The sequence below is a fragment of the Amaranthus tricolor genome, chromosome 13 (assembly GCF_026212465.1).
Source record: "Amaranthus tricolor cultivar Red isolate AtriRed21 chromosome 13, ASM2621246v1, whole genome shotgun sequence".
Classification (NCBI taxonomy): Eukaryota; Viridiplantae; Streptophyta; class Magnoliopsida; order Caryophyllales; family Amaranthaceae; genus Amaranthus; species Amaranthus tricolor.
The window spans coordinates 5,436,738-5,457,358 of NC_080059.1; the positions used below are offsets into that span (position 1 = coordinate 5,436,738).

At 28.1% G+C, this 20,621-nt stretch overlaps 1 protein-coding gene and 1 non-coding gene across 3 annotated transcripts; one reads left to right on the forward strand and one right to left on the reverse strand.

The window, feature by feature from the left end:
• The first annotated feature begins 10,463 nt into the window (after positions 1–10,463).
• On the forward strand, positions 10,464–13,110 carry LOC130798393 (transcription factor TCP17-like). 2 transcript variants are annotated; one of them, XM_057661349.1, is made up of 2 exons: positions 10,464–10,720; positions 11,529–13,110. In XM_057661349.1, exon 2 carries the CDS (start codon positions 11,610–11,612, stop codon positions 12,783–12,785), a length of 1,176 nt encoding a protein of 391 aa, XP_057517332.1. In that variant the 5' UTR covers positions 10,464–10,720; positions 11,529–11,609; the 3' UTR covers positions 12,786–13,110. The 2 variants fall into 2 exon arrangements, with proteins under 2 accessions (XP_057517332.1, XP_057517333.1); XM_057661350.1 differs by having other exon boundaries at positions 10,482–10,720; positions 11,514–13,110.
• A 5,864-nt stretch (positions 13,111–18,974) lies between these two features.
• On the reverse strand, positions 18,975–19,046 carry TRNAT-CGU (transfer RNA threonine (anticodon CGU)). The gene has a single exon. It is a non-coding gene; the product is annotated as a tRNA-Thr (tRNA).
• Positions 19,047–20,621: the final 1,575 nt, after the last annotated feature.

Below are 20,621 nucleotides of genomic sequence, written 5' to 3' on the forward strand. Positions count from 1 at the left end.
CAAAGGAATGATATTATTATTAACTAACATATACTAACATAACACAAAATTGTGACAATCGATTTTTTTTACTAGATCTAAAACTCAAGATATTATTTTGAATTTGAATGTGTTAGTAACCCTAGTGTGAATTCACATTTTACACACCTTATTCAATAATTAGCATATTAGTATCATTATTACTACAATTATTGTTCTGGCCATATATATTATTGTAAAAGAAGTAAAAAATATGAATAAAAAAAAAAGTAAATTGTGTCTGGGGATCTGGAGACCATCGATTACAATGGTAGCAGGGTTAAAAGGTCCCCCATGCGAATTCACCCCCACCATTTTAGTCTTTAGAGATCATCAAAGAAAAAGAAAAAGAAAAAGTTGAACTAATAAAGAAAAGAAAAAAAAAAAAGAAGTACTCTCTCTATTAAGACAAGAAGAATACACCCAAATCATGTTGGATGTAATTTAATAGAAAGTAAAATTTAGTTCGAAGATAAAATAAAAATAAGTGGATAATAAAAATAAGCGGTTAAAAGTGAAAGAGAATATAATTTTGTGAATGAGATTTAAAAAAAATAATAACGTCATTTAAAAAAAATGGTGTTAAATGAGTGAGACAAACAAAAAAAAAAAATTGTAAATAAACAGTGCCACACAAAGTAGTAATTAGATTCATGCAAAGCTGCAACCTTCATTTTCTGGGATCTGGAGTTAGAATTAGACGACAAAACATGACTTCATTCTCTACTACTAATACTCCTAAAAGTTTACCACTCCTACTACACCTGCCTACTACTCTTTATTCTGCTGTATTCTGCCCTTCTTTTAAGGGTTTGTTTTTTATTATTCTCTCCTGTTTATAGATAAAGAGATATTTGAATTTTGTACCAAAACAAAAAAAAAGGGTGGAAGATCATTTAAAAATGAGTGGAAAACTCTCTTTCTTTATAAAGGATATTGATATTTATTGTGCTGTTGTATTGTTGTAGTAAGAGTACAAAGATAAAAAAAATGACAAAAATAAAAATGGAACATAATCAATAAATTGACCCAATAAGAAAATACCTACTATTTTTTTTCAAGGCTAAGGAAATAGCATAGCTTAGTGACAATTAAATCTACAGCATTTTCTAAAAATAGTATTTAGTTTTCAAGTAAAATAAAATTAATATATATATATATATATATATATATATATATATATATATATATATATATATATATATATATATATATATATATATTACACTTGATCAAAGAACAACTAATTTCCTTCATGCTCTTATAGCTAAACATGTTAAATTTTAACCCAATCCGAAATAACCTGAAATTCGATAAGAAATTAGTGGGTCATAATCCGACTGAAAACTGAACTTGATTGTTTTGAATCATTTTCAGTTTCAGTTAGCATTTCCAATTCCACGTCATCATTTTTAGTCGAGACCAACAATATTTTTTGTCAATTTTTTAGATTCAATAATTATTTTTTGTAGCCATGAAATCGGTTTATTTGTCCTTTTTTTAACATATAAATATTCTATACGGAAAAATAATTGAATAATTTGCGAATCATAGTCTTAAAGTTTATTAAAGCCTACAATGTTCAGGCTGAATCAAAGAATTCCGACCACTTAACCTAAATTTTCGACCACCAAAATATCGGAATTATGTGATTTTGCCTAACAGCAGTTGACTTTAATACTTTGTTAGTTGTAATTAGCAAAAAAAAATAGATATTAAAGTTGTAATTCGTAAAAAATAAATATTGAGATTGTAATTGGTAAAAGTGCTAAATTTTAGAATGTAGTTGGCAAAGCATTTAAAATTATTATATATTTTGTTGTAAAAATGTAATAATAAGTAAAAAAATGTAATAGTCGAGTAGAATATGATCCAACCTAAACTTTAATCCAACCAAAAATGTTTCAACTCGAAATTCATCCGCGGGCTGCCCAGTTTTACTTAATTGCTAACTCCGATCATGTCAGCGATCAATTACTCAATTAAAGGATAAAACCAATCTCATTCTTTTTTCTTTTTCTCTCCCAAAAACGTTTCCCAAAGTTAATAGTTTTTTCTCCTTTCCTGTCTCGTTGCTTTCACAAATTTTAACTTACCAAAAGTATTTCTTTTTCTGTACCTCTATTAGTTTTTTTTTTTTTTTTTTTTTTTTTTTTTTTTTTTTTACACTTTAATTTTATTTTTTCTATTTATTGGGAAGGGGAAGCGCATGAATTGATTCTCTTAAAATAAGATCTTTCAAATAAAATGTTTCATCATAAAATATGTGTCAATTTCTATTTTGGTCCACATTTAGATTATTAAGCCATTTTCAATAATGTTTTGAGAGAAATATCCAAAACAAGGGAGCTAATACTCTTATTCTCTTTACTTGTCTCATTTGGTTTTGGCACATTTACCAATGCACATTTTCAATCTTAAATAAATTTAATTATGCTTGAGTAAAAATTATAAAAAATTGATATTAATAAAATTTATAACAAGACGAATTAAACAAAATCCTATATATTAAGAACAAATTACATAATAAGAGTGATTGATGAATAGTGTTGAAAAACCAAATGGGACAAGTAAAGCGAATAGGAGGGAGTATGTTTTACGGACTCTACTTACCTACATAAAAACTCACAAGTAAATTTTTATTAAAGGTGCATTCAAGTTGTTGAATCGATTTTGGGTCAAGTGTATCAAATAGGTTTAATATTAGATTTTGTTTCCACATTGGTATATTCATAATTTATTTGAAGTCGAGTCAAAATCGGAAATATCGAATTATTAAATTTTTTTTGAACACCTCTGATTTTTATACTCCCTCCTATTCAATAAAATGTCTCATTTTCTCTTTTTACATATTCAAATCAAATATTTCATTACCTCATACTATTTTTCTTAATTATGCTCTCATGACATCCAATTATTTATCCAATCACCATTAAATTATCAATTTTTGTTCTCACTCACTTCTCTCATATTATTCCATGTGTTAGTTCCTCCATCTTTTCTACTCCCTCCATTTTCTACTGTTCTTCCCTTTTAAAATATTTTATTTTGAAAAGAGAAATTTAATTAAAATTTTTATGACGTATATCGATGATAAAATATATCCATGTGAGACCTCGTTAGATTCGTCTTAATTTATACTTTTTAATTATAGATTTTTTAAAATTTTTTTATGATGATTATTTAGAAATATTAAGGCTCAAAATTTACTTTGAAAATTATGCAAAAGTAAATGAAAAGAACATTTGAAAACAGAAAAAGTGATAATTTAGTATCAAAATAAATAGGATATTTGAATAGAATGTATATATCATGTGAGTATATCACAACATTTTGATAAGATCAATAAGATTTATTTTTGTGTCACAAAAATTAGATAAGATATCAAAACATAACTAAGCTTGACTACTTTTAGGACTAATTTTTTTCTTGAACAAAAAATATTATAAAATACCCAAAACATAGAGAATACCCTTAATATTAAGGTAAGGCACACAAACACTAGCTCTAAGTAGATCATATATATATATATATATATATATATATATATATATATATATATATATATATATATATATATATATATATATATATATATATATATATATATATATATATATATATATATATATATATATATATATATATAGAAAGCAAGGTGTATGTCTGAAAACTTGGCAACCTACAATGTTTATCAGATCACCAAGAATAATTTTCTTATTACTTACTCTAATTTTTTTATTCAGAGTGTAACAAACAAATGAAAATAGAAAGAATAATATATTTTATTTTTTAATTATATATTAAACTTAATAAATCACATGCATATTTTGAGTTAAAATTTTTTGTTGCCTAAACACAATGATTTAAGTGTCAAACAAAATAAATTTGATTAATCGTACAATATTATATTGTTGACCGTTGAGTTCTAATACTTCAAATTAAAAAAAAAAAAAAGTTGATTTTAATCTTGTACTTCTACTGTTCTACTAAAAAGTTTATTTTAGTAAATTCAACAATTTTTAATCTAATGCTTACATTTCTCTAAATTATTATTCACGAGTACTTAAAGAAGTAATCATAAGTTTGGTTCGAAATAATAATTCTAGTTCATGTTTTATTTTTTTTGTGTATATGATAGACTGAAAGAAAGAATAACGAGAATCGATCGAATAAAAAATCTTACCAGAAAAAATTTATCATTATACTTCAATTAAAACAAAATCTGATTCTTAAATCGAGTTCAACTTAGAAAATTATGAAAAGCTTAAATTAAGGTTTCATATTAGTAAAAGTAGTAGTTTTAGTTTATACAAATTAATATGTTTGTGGTTTGCTTTGAATAAATATAAACACATGACTAATAACTTGTGGTGATTTGATAAACTATTTGTTTCAATATAGAATCAACCACATTTATTCATTTGAACTTATAGTTTTGAAATAAACTTGTTAACCAATATTCAACTTCTATTAACCCAATAAAAATTAATTTAAACCAATTATATTTAATAATTGATACTGAATCTAAACTTATTTGATTTAAAATATTAATTTTTAATTTAAAAAGAATATACCACATATACATTAAATAGAGTACATATAATATAAAGTAAAATATCTATGCATTTTGCATATAATATTTGTAAAGTTTTACCTTTTTTCTTTTATGTTTCAATCTTATGTGAATCAAAGTAGTTAAGATGTAGATCTTAGGTTTTTTTTTTTTTTTTTTTTTTTTTTTTTTTTTTTTTTTTTTTTTTCAGGAATGGTTGAACTAGATATATCATATATAGCTAGCTATTAGGGTTGAACTTATGACATGTAAATGTCACAACTCACAAGTCGTAGTAGTTATTCAATGAATTCAGTCTACATATATATGTGGATAAAATTAGATTCATGAAATTAGAGGTATTCATTCGGGTCATTAAGTTGATTTTGAGGTCGGTTTTAAATCAATTTTAGTGTCCAAATGTATTTTTATAAAATTTTAAATTCATTTTAAAGTCGAATCAAGTTAAAGTTAAATATAAAATTGTATAAATATCGAGTTATCAGGTCTATTTTGATCAACTCCATAAAAATTATGAATAGGTTCTAGTTCTTATCTTGTGCACAAGACTTAGAGAATTCAGAAAAATATGATTTAAGTGACAGTTGGATAAGAGTAGTCTCCCTCTCTTTCTATCAAACCAAGTTGAATTGGTTACATCAATAAATCATCCAAGCACACATTTTAGTATTTTACAAATTTTCATTTTTCTTTCAGATGGGTCCACTAATATCTACCCCTTACCATCCTTCCAATCGCATATTTCTCATTCTTTCTCTACAAAAAGCTTAAACTGATAATTTAAGCTTAAACTGATAATTTAGGCGTTAGAGTATACTCCAATAAAATCTTTTGAATTCCAACTGAAATTCAATCTCTATTACAACCGCTTTACTAATACCTCGTCTTATATACTCTTAAATTAATGCTTAGCTTGTGAACATTTATATATACAGAGAAAATTTATGTATTATCATCACTGCTAAAAAAAGAAAATAAAACAAAGTGGTCCTATCTTCAACTACTTCAGAAAATTCATAGTTTGGTCCTAATTCTAGTCTACAAAGGTGTCTGTACCTCCCTATCTCAGTAAACTCCTCCCTGGCTGTTAGCCGAATCATAGGCCACAACTTCTGTGACAGTGCGACCTATAGATGCTGTGGGTCAAGAAACCAATTCAACCAAAAGTTTAAACTAATGATTGAGATCTTAGGATATGTTATATACTCTAACACGCCCCCTCACACGAGACCCCATTGGGCTAGAAGTGTGGATAAACACATGCGCTGAATATTCCAATTTAAATGAGAGGTGGTTGAGATTCAAACCCCGACCTTTTGTCACGCTGACATCTAATACCATGTCAAGGAATCACTAAAAAAAAAAAAAGTTTGGCAATATAAAAAAGCTTTTGTCTCTATGTCTGGCGACAAAACTAGCCATAAAAAGGCATTTTTTGTCACCAATATTATTGTTCAAAATTTTTAAATGGTTTATTTTTTAGTAATTGGGCGAGATAAGTTTGATTGAACAATAAAAACCTTTTTGCGACAAACTCTTTATCGCCATTTTATCTCTCTTAATTTTGTCACCAAAACTTATTCATTTTTTTAATAAGCTAAGTATTGTGTCATATCTCTCTCCATCTCCTATCTTCCTTCTCTAATCTACATATTCCTACATTTCTTCTCCTTCCATGAACCCCCATAAACTTATCTTTACAAGAAGCTTAATCACTTCCTTTCGTTCTCCTTCCTTCGAAAAGAACACCTATTTTCTCTCTAATATTAAACCTTTTGAAAAATCTTCCTAATATTGAGTTTTAAATGCTTCGATCCGGGTTGTATTTTCTTTGTTTTTTTCATGTGAATGCTTTGATGTGGGTTGCATTTTTGGATCTGTGTTGTATTTTTATTCTTGTTCATGTGGATTCTGGGTTTGCTTTTGTTGTTCGATTTTGTGTTGTTGTTCGATTTTGTGTTGTTGTTCGATTTTGTTCTTTGATTTTATGTTGTTCTTCGTTTTTTGTTCTTCGATTTTGGGTTTTTGTTTTTCCTTTTTTTTTCTTCAATTTAGTGTTGTTGTTCTTCGATTTTGTTCTTCATATTTTTTTCAAGTTTTTGTTCTTCGTTTTTTTTTTTCATTTTTAAGTTGTTGGGTTTTTGTTTTTGTTGTTCACGTTTTTGTTCTTCAATTTGGTTTTTTATTCTTCATTTTTTTCAATTCTGGGTTTTTTTGTTATTCCATATTATTGGACTATTTAAGAATTTTTAGAATTTTATCTATTTTTCAGAATTTGAAAAGGATAATTAATTTTTTTTAGGAAATCATTAATCTAATAAACAACCATTAACAATTTACTTATTAGTTTTTAGTTAAAATTTAATTTACTCATTAAATTTCATTTAATTCAATTTTTTTTTTTTTGTAAATATTATTTTAATAATGTATATTTGTTAAAAAAAATTGAATATTTGTTGTTATTGTTAAATAATAATACTAATTACTATTATTATTTAATAATAATGACAAATATTCAATTTTTTTTATGACCTGTAATCAATGTTAGCGACAAAGAAGGCTACACAATTTTAGTTTTGTCGCTAAGCTGGCGACAAATTAGGCGACAAGTTTGTTTTTGGCGACAAAGCGTTTTGTAGCCTATTTTGTCGCTAAACGTGTTTTGTGACAAAGTAAGCGACAAAAACCCTTTGTAGCCATATTGCTTTATATTTGTTGTGAATCAATTTAACCAAAAGTTTAAGCTGATGGTTGAAGCCGAATGATATGTTGTATACTTTAATACTGTGCAATTTTATCATTTTTACTAATGCCCAATTTACGGTAAAAAAAAAATACGTTTTCAGTTACGCTTGTAAAAAGGGCTTTCGATATGGTGTTATCTTTGACATTTGTGTTGGAAAATAATCTACACGTGATCCCACATTGAAGAGTTTGATAGAGGTTATAACTAATATGATAATCCTCATAAAACTAATTGATTTTAAGATGAACCTTATTGAGTTTATGTGTGGTCAACTCTTCTCTTATATAGGTTATATAAAAACAAACCCAAATTTATCAACTTGTCTCAATCTTTATAGCAGATTTTCAGAGATTGTAAATTCAAAAATTTTTACGATACAACAAATCATTTTTGTAAATAAGAAGACCCCAAGAGATAACTTTGAATAGAAATTATATAAGTAGATGTCACAACCAATTGGATTAGAAGAACACTAACTCCCATCTTAATCAATGTAGGGACATTTCTCAAGAAGAGACACTAATAACAAGGTGGATGACACTAGCTAAGCATGCATTAACCCACCAATAAATTAAAGAAAAAATAAAAGGAAAGATGGTTTTTGATGTTGACAGTGTAAGATAAATGAGATTAGGGTTTATAAAGAGCCATTGAATTTATAAATGGATCAACTAATGAGATTAGGGCAAAGGGGAAGCCAACACTCCTGAAGATGAGGGTAGACCAAAAGACCAGATTATAGTTATTCGAGAGATTAAAAATCATTGAAATTTCTTATAGCAAATATCATAAAAGGAATCAAAAGTTAAGGGAGTCTAGTCGACAAGGTCATCTCTAAAAGTTGTAAGAGACTAAAGTTCATAGAATTTTTTAAGAGCTAATATCACAAAAGGAAAATTTCAAAAGTTGACTGGCTGATCAGGCCACCTCTAGTTTTGCCTATGAATTAGGGTAAGAGACATTAATTTCTAGAAATTTCTTATAGCTAATATTATTACAGGGAAATTTCGAAAGTTAAGGGGAACTGGCCGACCCGGCCACCTCTAGCTCCGCCTATGGATTAGGTAATATGGTTTTCAACAAGAAGTTAAATTATTTGATTGGAAGAAAACAAATGTAGTGTTTTAGTCAGGAAAGCATAAGTCCACAGTCATTTTCACTACAACAACAATATGCATTACTAGCATAAGGTCCCAGTTTTAATGTTGAAAGCTCTATTAATCTTCCAAGATCTCTTATACTCAATAAACAATCATCATAATGTGAACCATGTTTAAACAAAAAACACATACATAATATATATATATATATATATATATATATATATATATATATATATATATATATATATATATATATATATATAAAAGTAAATAAACAAGTACATATACATAAGTTTATCTATATACTATCCATCATTTCCCTAATTATTCATATATAGCATTCTATTTAAGCTTGTGAGTTAATTTCAAAAAGTAAGTTTGTGCGTTAAGAATAAAAGTCTGGATGTAGGAAAAGTTCTCCTTATATATGACATTGAATATTATAGATATAGCATAAATGAGGAGTTAATGAGATTTAAATATGTGATTTTTTATTATGTTGGCTTTTGATTTAATGTGCGTAAAATGATCAACTCAATCAGAAGATCATAGGCGAAACCTTATCATATGTTATACTACGTTCGTTTCCTCTTAATTAATAACTACACTTCTCAATTTATGTGATCAAAGGTTCTTTTTTTTTTTTTTTTTTAGATAAGTGTAGATATTATACAAAAACGAACAATAATTTATTATCAGATAATGATGTATAATCATTTAGATCTATAGGTTTGTCACGACAATGACATTTCTCTTTGTCATAAGTAATCAACTCAACTAAATACAAGCAAAAGGTTGTAGTCTAAGGAATTAGACATTTTTCTTTGTTATAAGTAATCAACTCAACTAAATACAAGCAAATGGTTGTAGTCTAAGAAATTATATAGTATTACATACTTTATCACACGAGAACACTCTTCATACATGTCGCTAAAAATTTCAACATGTGACCTTGTGTCACTTTGCTTGCACATGTTAAAAAGTTCTTACTTCAATTTCTATAGCGCGGTTAACTTAAGGAAACAGAGGAGCATATATAGACGAGAGAAAGAAGGAAAAATAATAAATAATTACTCTTTATATCCTTTTGAATTCGCATCATAAGTCATTTAGTGCAAATCTGAAGGGATGAAGGGACTAATAAGCTACTTCCTCCGTTCTTTTTACTTGCAACATTTGCTTTTTCACACTTTCAAATGTACGAATTTAATCATTGATATATCTAATTATGCATATCAAAAAATTATGGATATTAGAAATTAATAAACGTTAATCTAAGATGATTTAAACAAGATTTTATAAAATTATATTTTAACTTATAAATTATTGACAATATAAAAAGTCAATTTACTTGATTAATAAATAGTGTCGAAGTCAATAATATTGCAAGTAAAAAAAAACGGAGAAAGTACTAAGAAGAGTTAGCGTGGCAAGGCAGAAACCACAAGGACAGATGGTGGGAATGTAGGCCATTCCTTTTGCCTTTTCCTTTTAGGACGTGGTAAAAGAAATTTAGGCATCTTCTTAGCTTCGCTCAGCTTTTCACGAGCAGTATGATTTTTTCGCATAATTATTAGTGACTCGTATCTTTCATTTAGCATTATTTTTTATTTTTAATTGTTATTTTTATTTTGTATTATTGTTTTTGAAAATCGAATCATTATTTTCTCTTAATCTAATTCATACATTTTAATTTAACTTTTCACTTTTAAATATTTATATTTTTTAAAACAATCGACTTTTTATTCGATGCAAAATCAAAGAGACAACAGAGTATCTCATCATTCTCTCTCTTAGAGTCGTCTTGAAAAATTTAGAGCCCTATGCAAAATTTTTATTTTGTGTCATATTAATAGTAAATATATTTATTTTTTCTAATAAACTTAACATATTTTTTTTATTAACTTTTTCTATACGAGAGAAAAAAAAACCTATACAATTAATCACCTCGCACGCCCTCAAAAACACTTTTCTCTATCCTCTCTTTGCACAATGATAGATAAGAATTTTTGGCAGCTTTAGAACCCTCTGATATGAAGTATCTTTATTTCTTGCCCACCTCCCCTTACATATATAACATATTAACATCTATCAGTATCTCACTCCTACTCTTACTCCCACTCCCAACTAAATCATCTACAATAACCTAAACTTTCTACTTTTATAACTAATCTTCAACATTTTACTCATTTTTCTCCTTTAACAGCCTCCATATATTTCCATTTTTGAAAGACAGATAGCAAGATTCTTGTCATCAGCCTCTAGATTTATAATTATGTAAGTTCATCATCTTCCAATTATTTAATTTTTTTTTTAATTTTTTGATTTTAGATTGGGAAATCCACTACAAATGAGAGAGGATTTGATCCGGTGAGAATCGAATTTCTATCATAAAAGTCGAATGGAAAAAATGGAATCAGTTGCTGACCCATGATTCTTCCAACTTCTTAATTTTATTGTAGTTGAAGCTATAAGGTTTAATTTTAAGCTTGAGCATTAGTACTTTCCATGTTCATTAATTTTCGCTAATTATGCACAATTATCTTTGTTTTTCATTGATTCCTTCTACATGTTTATTTATATTTACTATTGATTGATCTTAATTAAGAGAAATAATATACAATTAATTTATTTATTCTGATACAAACCCTAATTACTGATTTCTTAGAGAAAATAAAAAATATAGTTTATATGATTAATTCAAACTCTACTTTTTTCATCTAATCAAATCTGGTGTATGTATCATATTAATCATTAACTATCTTGTTAGTTTCATTATTTAATTTTGTAATTTCGGGAAAAAAATAATCCCCTATAACTAAACGGAAAAGTTGAAATCGTATATCCAGCTAATTAGGTTTAGCTTGTCTTATATGAGACCGTTTTCTTATAAGAGAGTTCATATAATTAGTCAAATTCTCTGATTGATCACTTTAAAATTATAAGTGATCATTTTAACTCACTAAATATATATGAGTCAGTATAATAAAGATAATCTCACCATCAAACTGTCTTATTTAAGAATTTGTTAATTAGGTTTTAGTTAACCAAATATTTCATTTGACTATAGTGTGCACATTTTCAGCCGAAAATATAAGAAATCATACAACAGCAATGATGTCAGAATCTTAATCTCAAAAGATTGAAATCGATTAATAGATCGAAAATGATGAGATTTAAAGAAAAAGGTGTATCATACAATACAAAGCAAGAAGTAACGGAAGAACACAAACCAAGTATATCATTATTAGCATCGGGATCAGGATTAGGGTCAGGATCAGGGTCAGGATCAAGACAATGGTCATCAGGGTTAAAGAACAATCCAAGAATAGTAAGAGCATCACGTACATTTGGAGGAAAAGATAGACATAGTAAAGTGTGTACAATTAAAGGATTAAGAGATAGAAGGATTCGACTCTCAGTGCCTACAGCAATTCAACTCTATGATCTTCAAGATAGGCTTGGTTTAAATCAACCAAGTAAAGTTATTGATTGGTTAATTGATTCTACTAAAGATGATATTGATAAACTCCCTCCTTTACCCATGATTCCTACTACTTTTACTCATCATCAAGGTTATGGGTTACCCTTTTCTTCTAATGTTATTTCTCCTTTTTTTGATACTAATTTGTTATCTTCTAGGAAAGAAGTAATGGGTATTAATATTAATGATTCTAATTTTGAAAATCATTTGCAAAACAATGATGGGGATGGGGATGGGGATGAAGATGAGGATGATCAATCAATTGTGGCTAAATTGAAGTATTGGGATTCTAAACAAAAAGGATTAGATCATAATAATAATGGTCATGATCAAGGAGGTACATCACAAATTTTGGCTCAAAATTTGTTCCCAATTGCAAGTAGTACTAATAATAGTATGTTAAGTTCTCAAAACCATAGTCAACCTTCCTTTTTAGGTAATAATCCTATGTTTAATTATTACTATTTGGAACCTTCAACTTTATCTTTGAGTCAATTTGGAAACTCAACACAACAACCATCTTCATTATCACTTTCTTCTATGTCTCAATTGTTTCAATGTAATTCTATGCCAAGTAATTCATCTTATTTTCCTCATAATCATAATCATAATCATGGGTTGTTTGTGAATAGTAGTAGTCATCATCATCTACAACAAGTTGAGAATGAAATGAGGGCTTTCAATAGATTTCATTTGTCTAGTAATTCTTACTCATCTTCCTTCCAAAACTCAAGTGGATCGGAGATGAAACCTTTCCCTTTGAGCATGAATCATGACTCGAGTTTGCAACATAATGATGAAGATAATCGTCAAGGGAAGAATGATCAGAGTTTGTGGAAGGAATCTTCAGGGAATTAGTTGAATAGATATGCTTAAAGATCAACCAGACTCTACCCTTGGACGGGACTCATTGGGATAATTCATGATGATATGTTTAAAGATCACAAGATCATGGGAAAGAGAAAGAATAGAAATCTCCAAAGATGGATGTTTGAAGATTGAGCAAAGACTATGAGTACAAGTTTCATATTTGATCAATGTAAGCTTACATAAAACTTTTGTATTACTTGTATTATTAGACATGTTTCTTGAAATTGCAATGCAATGTCTAGATAGTGGATGATGATACATGTTTAGTCATATGTTTTCTTATAATAAGAGTAATTAATTAATCATGTCAAAATTAACAGTCTGCACTAAATTATTTGGTGTTCTTAGAAGTTATGCAGTGGACCCTACTAGATGTAATAGGGCTTCAAGAGAAACAGCCTACACTTTTGTCTATACCAGCTATGCTTTTAATAAGCTAAAATAAAGGTATTCAACGATTTATCGGGTTGATTTCGAGTCATGTGCGTGTTATAAGTTGGTTAAAATTCAGGTGTTGTGTTCATGTAGGTTTTACACAATTATCAGTCTATTTATAAAGTTGGGTCTATTTTGAACACAAGCTAAATAATAAAAAAAAAAAAAATGGAGCCAAGGTGAGTTTTAGAATGTTCTTGTGTTCACTTGAATTCTTTTTTATTTAACTTAAGAAAAGCTAGAGTTTTATTACTTCAAAGCTATACATGTTGTTTGCATTTTCTTGGTCTAATTTCATCAGATTTAACTTAGGAATGATTCAAAATATTGATCTTCTTGGTTGTATATATATATGACTTTGAATTTGTTCATGTAAGATGCTCGAAATATAATTAGTTAAGGAAAAATTTATGTGAAAAAAATTAGGAATTCATATGATAAATTTACTTCTTTATATTAAACTTAATTTTTTTTGAGATAATTTACATACTACTTAATTAATAGTATATATATGTATGTAAACTAGTCAAATTTTTTTCTTTTGACCATTATGTTTTGAAATTTCCTTGGGTTAATTTTCTGATTATGAATAGTTCAAAGAGATTTTATTAAGATGGATGATATATTCATCAACTTTAATTTGTAGAATTATGGTATTACTACTCGTATTTTAGAAGATAAGCATGCTTTGTTTTGCCAAAAAGAGAATAAAAAAACTAAGAGTATTTATAATATAATTAAGGTTATGGAACCATTTTTTGGATTTAGGATTAATTCCAAATAATTTAAATTAAGGCAATTGTTATATATGGCCTAATTACACCATTGATATATTCTCTTAATGTCTTGCTCATTGAATTTAGTGCTAAGTTTGAAGGAAAGAAAATAAAGGGGATAAAAATGTAAGCAAGATGCTTCTATATATTTCCTTCATTAGGGAAGTAAATGAAAAAAATGAATTGAAAGGGGATTTTTTATATTTGTAGAAAATAAATCTTTTAAATATACATCAAGATTTTTAGAAGGAATTGAACATATACATGCACTTGGCTAATTCCTTCCTTTCCTTCATTTTCTTGCCATAATATTATACAAAGTTACTTTAAGTGTCGTCTTTTTTATTTCTTCTATCTTTTACGCTATACTTGAGTAATATTTTCGTATAGGGTGGAAAAGGAAGGGGTGATTGACATATTTTCCTTCTAAATCTTTTGATTATTGGAAGGATATGTTTTATTGAAGTTGTATAGTAGTTTCTGCTTTTGATTCCCTTTCCTGCCCTTCCCTTCTCATATTGGTATCCAAATGAGCCAATTCTATAGACTATATAATATATTATGAAGCTTAAACTATGAGGTTAAACTTTTGATTGAGTTGATTCATTAAAATCGTTTCATAGGTTAACATGACATAGGATCACTAATTTGTGACCGAAGAGTCTCAAGTTCAAACCTAATTTACCTCTCATTTCAAGTGGAATATTTAATACCTTGTATGAATAGGACATGTGTTATATTCACCTTCATTCTAACCAAAGAAATCTCATGTGAGGAGGCATAATAGTCAAGAGTACACATATTTAGGGGCTTCATTTATTGAAACTGGTGGTTAGTTGCCTTGATTCCTTGACACCCTATATAAAATCAGCCCGTCTTGTGTGAGTCCGTCTCACAATTAGAAAACCTCAAAATAAAAAGCTCATAAGCTCAAAAATACTACTATTGAGCCCAAATACGAGGCATATTTCACGTTGATATAAAATATGTGGATTTCATGTTGAATTGATCGGTCATTATTAACAAAGTATCGTACATGTATCCTTAATATGGATAATTAAGAATTCAGTTTAAAAATTTTTAAGGCACTTATGGGATTCTTATTGGCGCCTTTATGGTTTCTCCCATATATCTTAAAGTTGCAAATTAAAAAATTTTCCATTTAAAAAACAAAAACGTAGACTTTAAACTTATTTTTTATATAACTATTTTTGTACTGTATTTATAATTTGACGATAATTTTTAGTTCGATTAAATTATTTTTATTAATGTGTTAGTCATTCGATTATACTTTCTTCAATGGTATACCTGTCATTTAACTACAACTTTTTACTCCACAATTTACATACAAACCTAACAGTCCAACTGTAGTAGCTAGCAGTCATATTAGACCATGCAATCGTACGTCTTGAACTAAATGGAATGGATTTCTTTAATCATAAACGTTTATATCACTATAAATATGAGTTTTCCTCCATAATTATTTTGTATTTTCTTAACTATAATTTAATAAATATTTTTTAATGTGTTACATGTTTATTTTTGAGTTTTGAGCATCTATTTTGGATACATGGTCATTACTTCTAAGTTCTTATTTGATTTATTTATAAAAAACTAATAGTATAATTTGAATATAATTAAGATATTATGTGTATTTGCACGAAAAATTAAGCTAGTATATAAATACTAATAATTAGATAAAAAAATCATAATAGAGAATTAATTAGGGGTTAGTCTAATAGTTGAGAATTTTCTCTTTTATTCTTTGTGTCAGCAGTTCGGTCCTCGCCATCTAAAGGATGGATTAAACTCTCTCGTCTATTGCTTGTAGGGATTGTATAAACTTACCACCAAATAAAAGTAAACAAATCATATAAGAATTAGTTAGTTTTCATATGTATTTTTTTATTTTTGTAATTAAAGTATATAGCAATAAATGTACAACTATGTTAATTAAATCAATTCTAATTACCAATTAATTGAAAATACCATACAAAAACTTAGAATCACAAATTTCTATCTATGTGAGATGCAGAATGAATTTTTTATGTTTACAATTTATTATACATCATCATCATCCTACTCGGTGTATCTCGCTCGAATCATAGAAAAACTATGAACATGATCTGGGAAGGAAAAGACGGCGGCAACTCATACCCATAATGGAGAGCGCGGCCAAAGAAGTCCCCCGGCCCGAGACAGATTATACATTTATATTATATATACGCATCTACGTACTAGTAAATATTATAATGTCTAATAACCAGTAACCTATGTTGAAATTAAGAAATTATTGTATCAGTTATACTATGATTGTATTTGTATGATATACAATTAAAATGTTACTATTTATTTTGGTTGAGCTTAACGTTATTCTTGTATGAGCGATCTCACTTTGAGACATGTTTCATATTTGAATTAATTAACCCAATAATAATAACTTTTAGCTTATAAATTTTTTATTTTGAAATTATCTCACCTTGAAACGGTCTCATACAAGATGTATTGTTGATAAAAATATGTCTCACAACTATACGAATACGTTATCTTTTTCTTTTAGAGTACTAAGTTATTATGTATTCATATATAAATGACCAAGTCAAATAAACTATTTATCTTTTATTTATATATATAATTTTAAAAAAATATAATTTTTTATGATCTTATATACATGACTAAATTATTTTATGGGTGATTAAAATTCATTCATATTTAAATAATGACATGCAAGGAAATCAACTTATAAGTGATTCCATTTCTATTTTTGATGTCAAACCACTCATAACATTGATATTATTATTTTCCCTTATTCACATAATTTATATAATTGTAATTTTGTGTTTATTTTGGAAGATTTATGCTAATTTAATTATTTATCTAGATTCTAAATGTTTTTGATCATTTTAACCATAATTCTTATGGTTTTAATAATGAGGGAGTTAGTATAAATCATAAGATTATTTTGGCTTGGTTTGATAAGTTTGACAAAGAAGACAAACAAAAGAGTATAAAAGTGTTCATAATGCAAGAGTTGTAAGATGAAATTTGATACATATTCACTCTTTTGATTATATCTTTTGTTAGAAAGATTTTGTTGATGCAACACTAGTGGTGCTGAAAACTAGACTTTTTAAGAACTTTTAACGATATTATATGCCCTAATACGACACCCTCGACTTTTTATCAGCTTCTGAAAAAAGCCTAGTCAACTTTAACTTCTGTATAAGAGGTTTTGGCACACATTTAAAGTCGAGTCGGTTTTGGTGGCCATTTGGTGACTGCCAACTCAACATTATATGCTGGCAGCAGGAAGGATTTTGGCATCTTTTTCATAGTTATATTAGTTTTTATTATTAGTTTATTATTAATTCTTTGGTTAAATTAAATATTTTTTTTTTTTTTTTTTTTTCCTTAAATTAGCTTCTCATATGTAAGGAAAAAGGTTGGTCTAGAAACATACACTGGATTTATGTAAGTTTTTTTACACTTAGTTATCATTAATCTAGTTTCCCTTAATTTAACCTGTTAGCTACACGTATATGTAAACTTACGGTTAAAAAATAAATCAAGCCACCCATACTTCTCCTTATCGATTTCCTTCCATTCCATTTTGACTAGTTAGTAAAATTTCAATCTAAGTACAAACATCCAAGATGTTGGATAAATCTAAACTTCAAAATTCTTGTGAAAATAAAAAAATAAAAAAAACACGAGTGAGTGAGTCAAAATAGAATTTATAAACAAATCTTGACGAGTAAAATGAAATCTTTAAGGTTTGGTCCATAGAGAGCTACTAATAAATGCATATCAAAATCAGACTTTGAATACAAATTGTTGAGTGATCTTACATGTTACATCATGTATGTAAAACGTATGTGTCACCGACTATGGAACACTACTTTATTGATAGGTACGTTATACTCCTTATCTTCCATTTATTTTGTATTTATTGTTATTTTGGTCTGTCTTATTTATTTTACATTATTTTTATTTTTTTACAATGACCTATTACTTTTTTTTATTTCATCTATACCATTTAATTCTTTTTTGAATTTTATCCACACAATTCATTCACTCTATTCATTTATTAACAATTCTTTAAAAACTCGACAATTTCTCTTTGTTTTAAATCTATTGGGATAGAGAGACTAGAAATATCTAATAATGGTAACACTAATAATTAAATATTAAAAAATTGTTAAAAGAGTACTAAATTCGAGATTATAATTTGAATTCAAAATTGGAACTCTAAAAATATTTAGGCCAAAGTGCAATTTAAACATCATTTAGATATAAGCTAGAGTTATAACTAATGGAAACTTCAAGCACAATTTAGACGTTGCAAGATAGGAGAACGTACTTGATGGTGACATAGAACTTAATATGAATTTTTAATAATGATAAAATATTCTATATTTTTTACTATTTTCTTTTTTAATAGCTAATTTCCCCTACAAAGGGAGACAGTTGGTCGCTAGTTGGTCGCTAATAGTGGCAACCAAAACAAAATAATCGCAAATACCTGATCAAGTGTTTCGGGTACCAAGGATCACCGAGATATATGTTGAAAAAAGAATTTATATTGTTACGCTATTTTTTGTCTATCTATTCACTTTTTTGATTTTATAAAAAACAATTTCTTAATTGAAAGTCATACAACAGTTGTAATAGGCAATTAATAAATAAAATTACAGTCAATTAAATTAAATAAATTCTTCTGCAGAGAAAGTTTGATGCTAAAGCTGGATTGGAAAGTAAAAATATATCATCATCAATTTTAAAAATACTACAAACTTTTTAAATTGCGTTTTAAGATTCCTCACGTGAATATAAGGGTTGTTTAAAAAGAACATCTCAATGTTGGGAGAAGTTAAACAATTGTACGTGAATATAAGGGTTGTTTAAAAAGAACATCTCAATGTTGGGAGAAGTTAAACAATTGTAGTGGAAAAGCAATAACAAAAAAAGCCCCCGGCGAGGATCGAACTCACGACCTTTCGCTTACGAAGCGAACGCACTACCACTATGCTACGGAGGCAATTGTTGGTTATTAAGTTTTTCCAAAACTAAATTGTTTCACAGAGACTTCAAATTCTTTTATAAATTCATTTTTTAAGTAAACAAACAACTATTCTTGTGAGAAATCGTCTCTTAAAGAGACAATCTCAAAATAAGGAGTCTATATTCTTATTATCTTTTTATTTAGCTCATATTTGCGATAAATAAATATTATGGTACGTGAAAAGTGGTTCCACCTATCAATTTGACATGATCATAATTTCTAAATTGAAAATAATCCAATTCAACAATTTCACATCATCATGACAGTAATCGGAAGCAAACCATTGTGACATGTTATATTCTTAATTTTGTCAACCTTTTTTATTTCACATCTTTACTTTTAATCGAAACCCAAAATATTTATAATAGGCTTTTGTATTTTAAGTCAACATTCTTTGTTGTAATTCTAAAACGATATATTGATCCATTTTTCTAAATAAATCAATAAAATACAAAATTATTATATGTATTTTAGGAAGAAAAAAAAAATTTAAGTGACCCTTTGAGTCAACCAAAACCTGAACAACTATTCTTGTGAGAGACCAACCTCAAAACAAGAAACTCACGTTTTTATTTTTTCTTTAATTTGTAGTAATTATGCTATTTAGCCCTTAAATCTAATGCGTCTCTCGGAGATACCGTCTCTCTCAACAGTTTGTGGAACCCGGAAAGATCTGATACTCATCCAATCATAAAAAAAATATATTGGACTCAATGAATCCAGTAGTGTTGTTATTTTCCATGAGTTGAGTAACTTCTCATACTCATGCATGACCCTTCATACCTGTCCAAGACTGAGTCTAATATGCACTCATTTGGTCAAGAGAATGTGTAAAAATTGAAAAAAAATCGTGAACAGCCAAATGATGATACGTCTGTTTGTTTGATCGGTTGTTGTGTTCTCTTGACAGCATGAACCGGTGAAGGACTATTCGTTGGTTGGGTCGACGACTTGTCGACTAAGGCAACGACTCGTCATTCCTCATTCCTTCCTTTTCCAAGTTCGTCCAAGCTCTTGCTTCGCCATTGGAAGTGAACTTAACTCGCCAAGCCCTTGCACGTTCTTTGGCTCTTGCTTGCCCATTGTTGCTCGTCTAGCATTTTGGCGTTCGTTTGAGCACGAGTACTAGCTAAGATTCTATCCACTGCTCGGCATATACTCGCCGAGGCCCTTTGTTGCATATTAAGAAACCCGCTAGCCCCATCACATAGTCAAAACCGTCCAAGTACTAGCCCTCGCCAAGCAGTGACACTACTCAAGTTAAGAGTTCGCTCGGTCTTTTTCAAAACTAACTATTGAGAACACGAATTAGGCATACGTAAAGTTGGCTAAACAATAATTTATCGAACTAATCCCCCCACAAACAACTTCATATCGGGGATTTGAGTAACATAAGGGTCGATCCGAAACAACCTTCGGATAAGATTACGTACATCGAAACCCTCACAAATCTCGCATTAAGACCATTTAATGACATTGAGGTAATGAATGGACCAAAAAGCATCTCACTGTATTTCTCGAAAGCAAGAAAAGCGTCTCAAATCCCGAGAC

Bases quoted from the DNA above. Each gene is read 5' to 3' on its own strand.
- LOC130798393 (XM_057661349.1), top strand. From the start codon at position 11,610: ATGATGAGATTTAAAGAAAAAGGTGTATCATACAATACAAAGCAAGAA.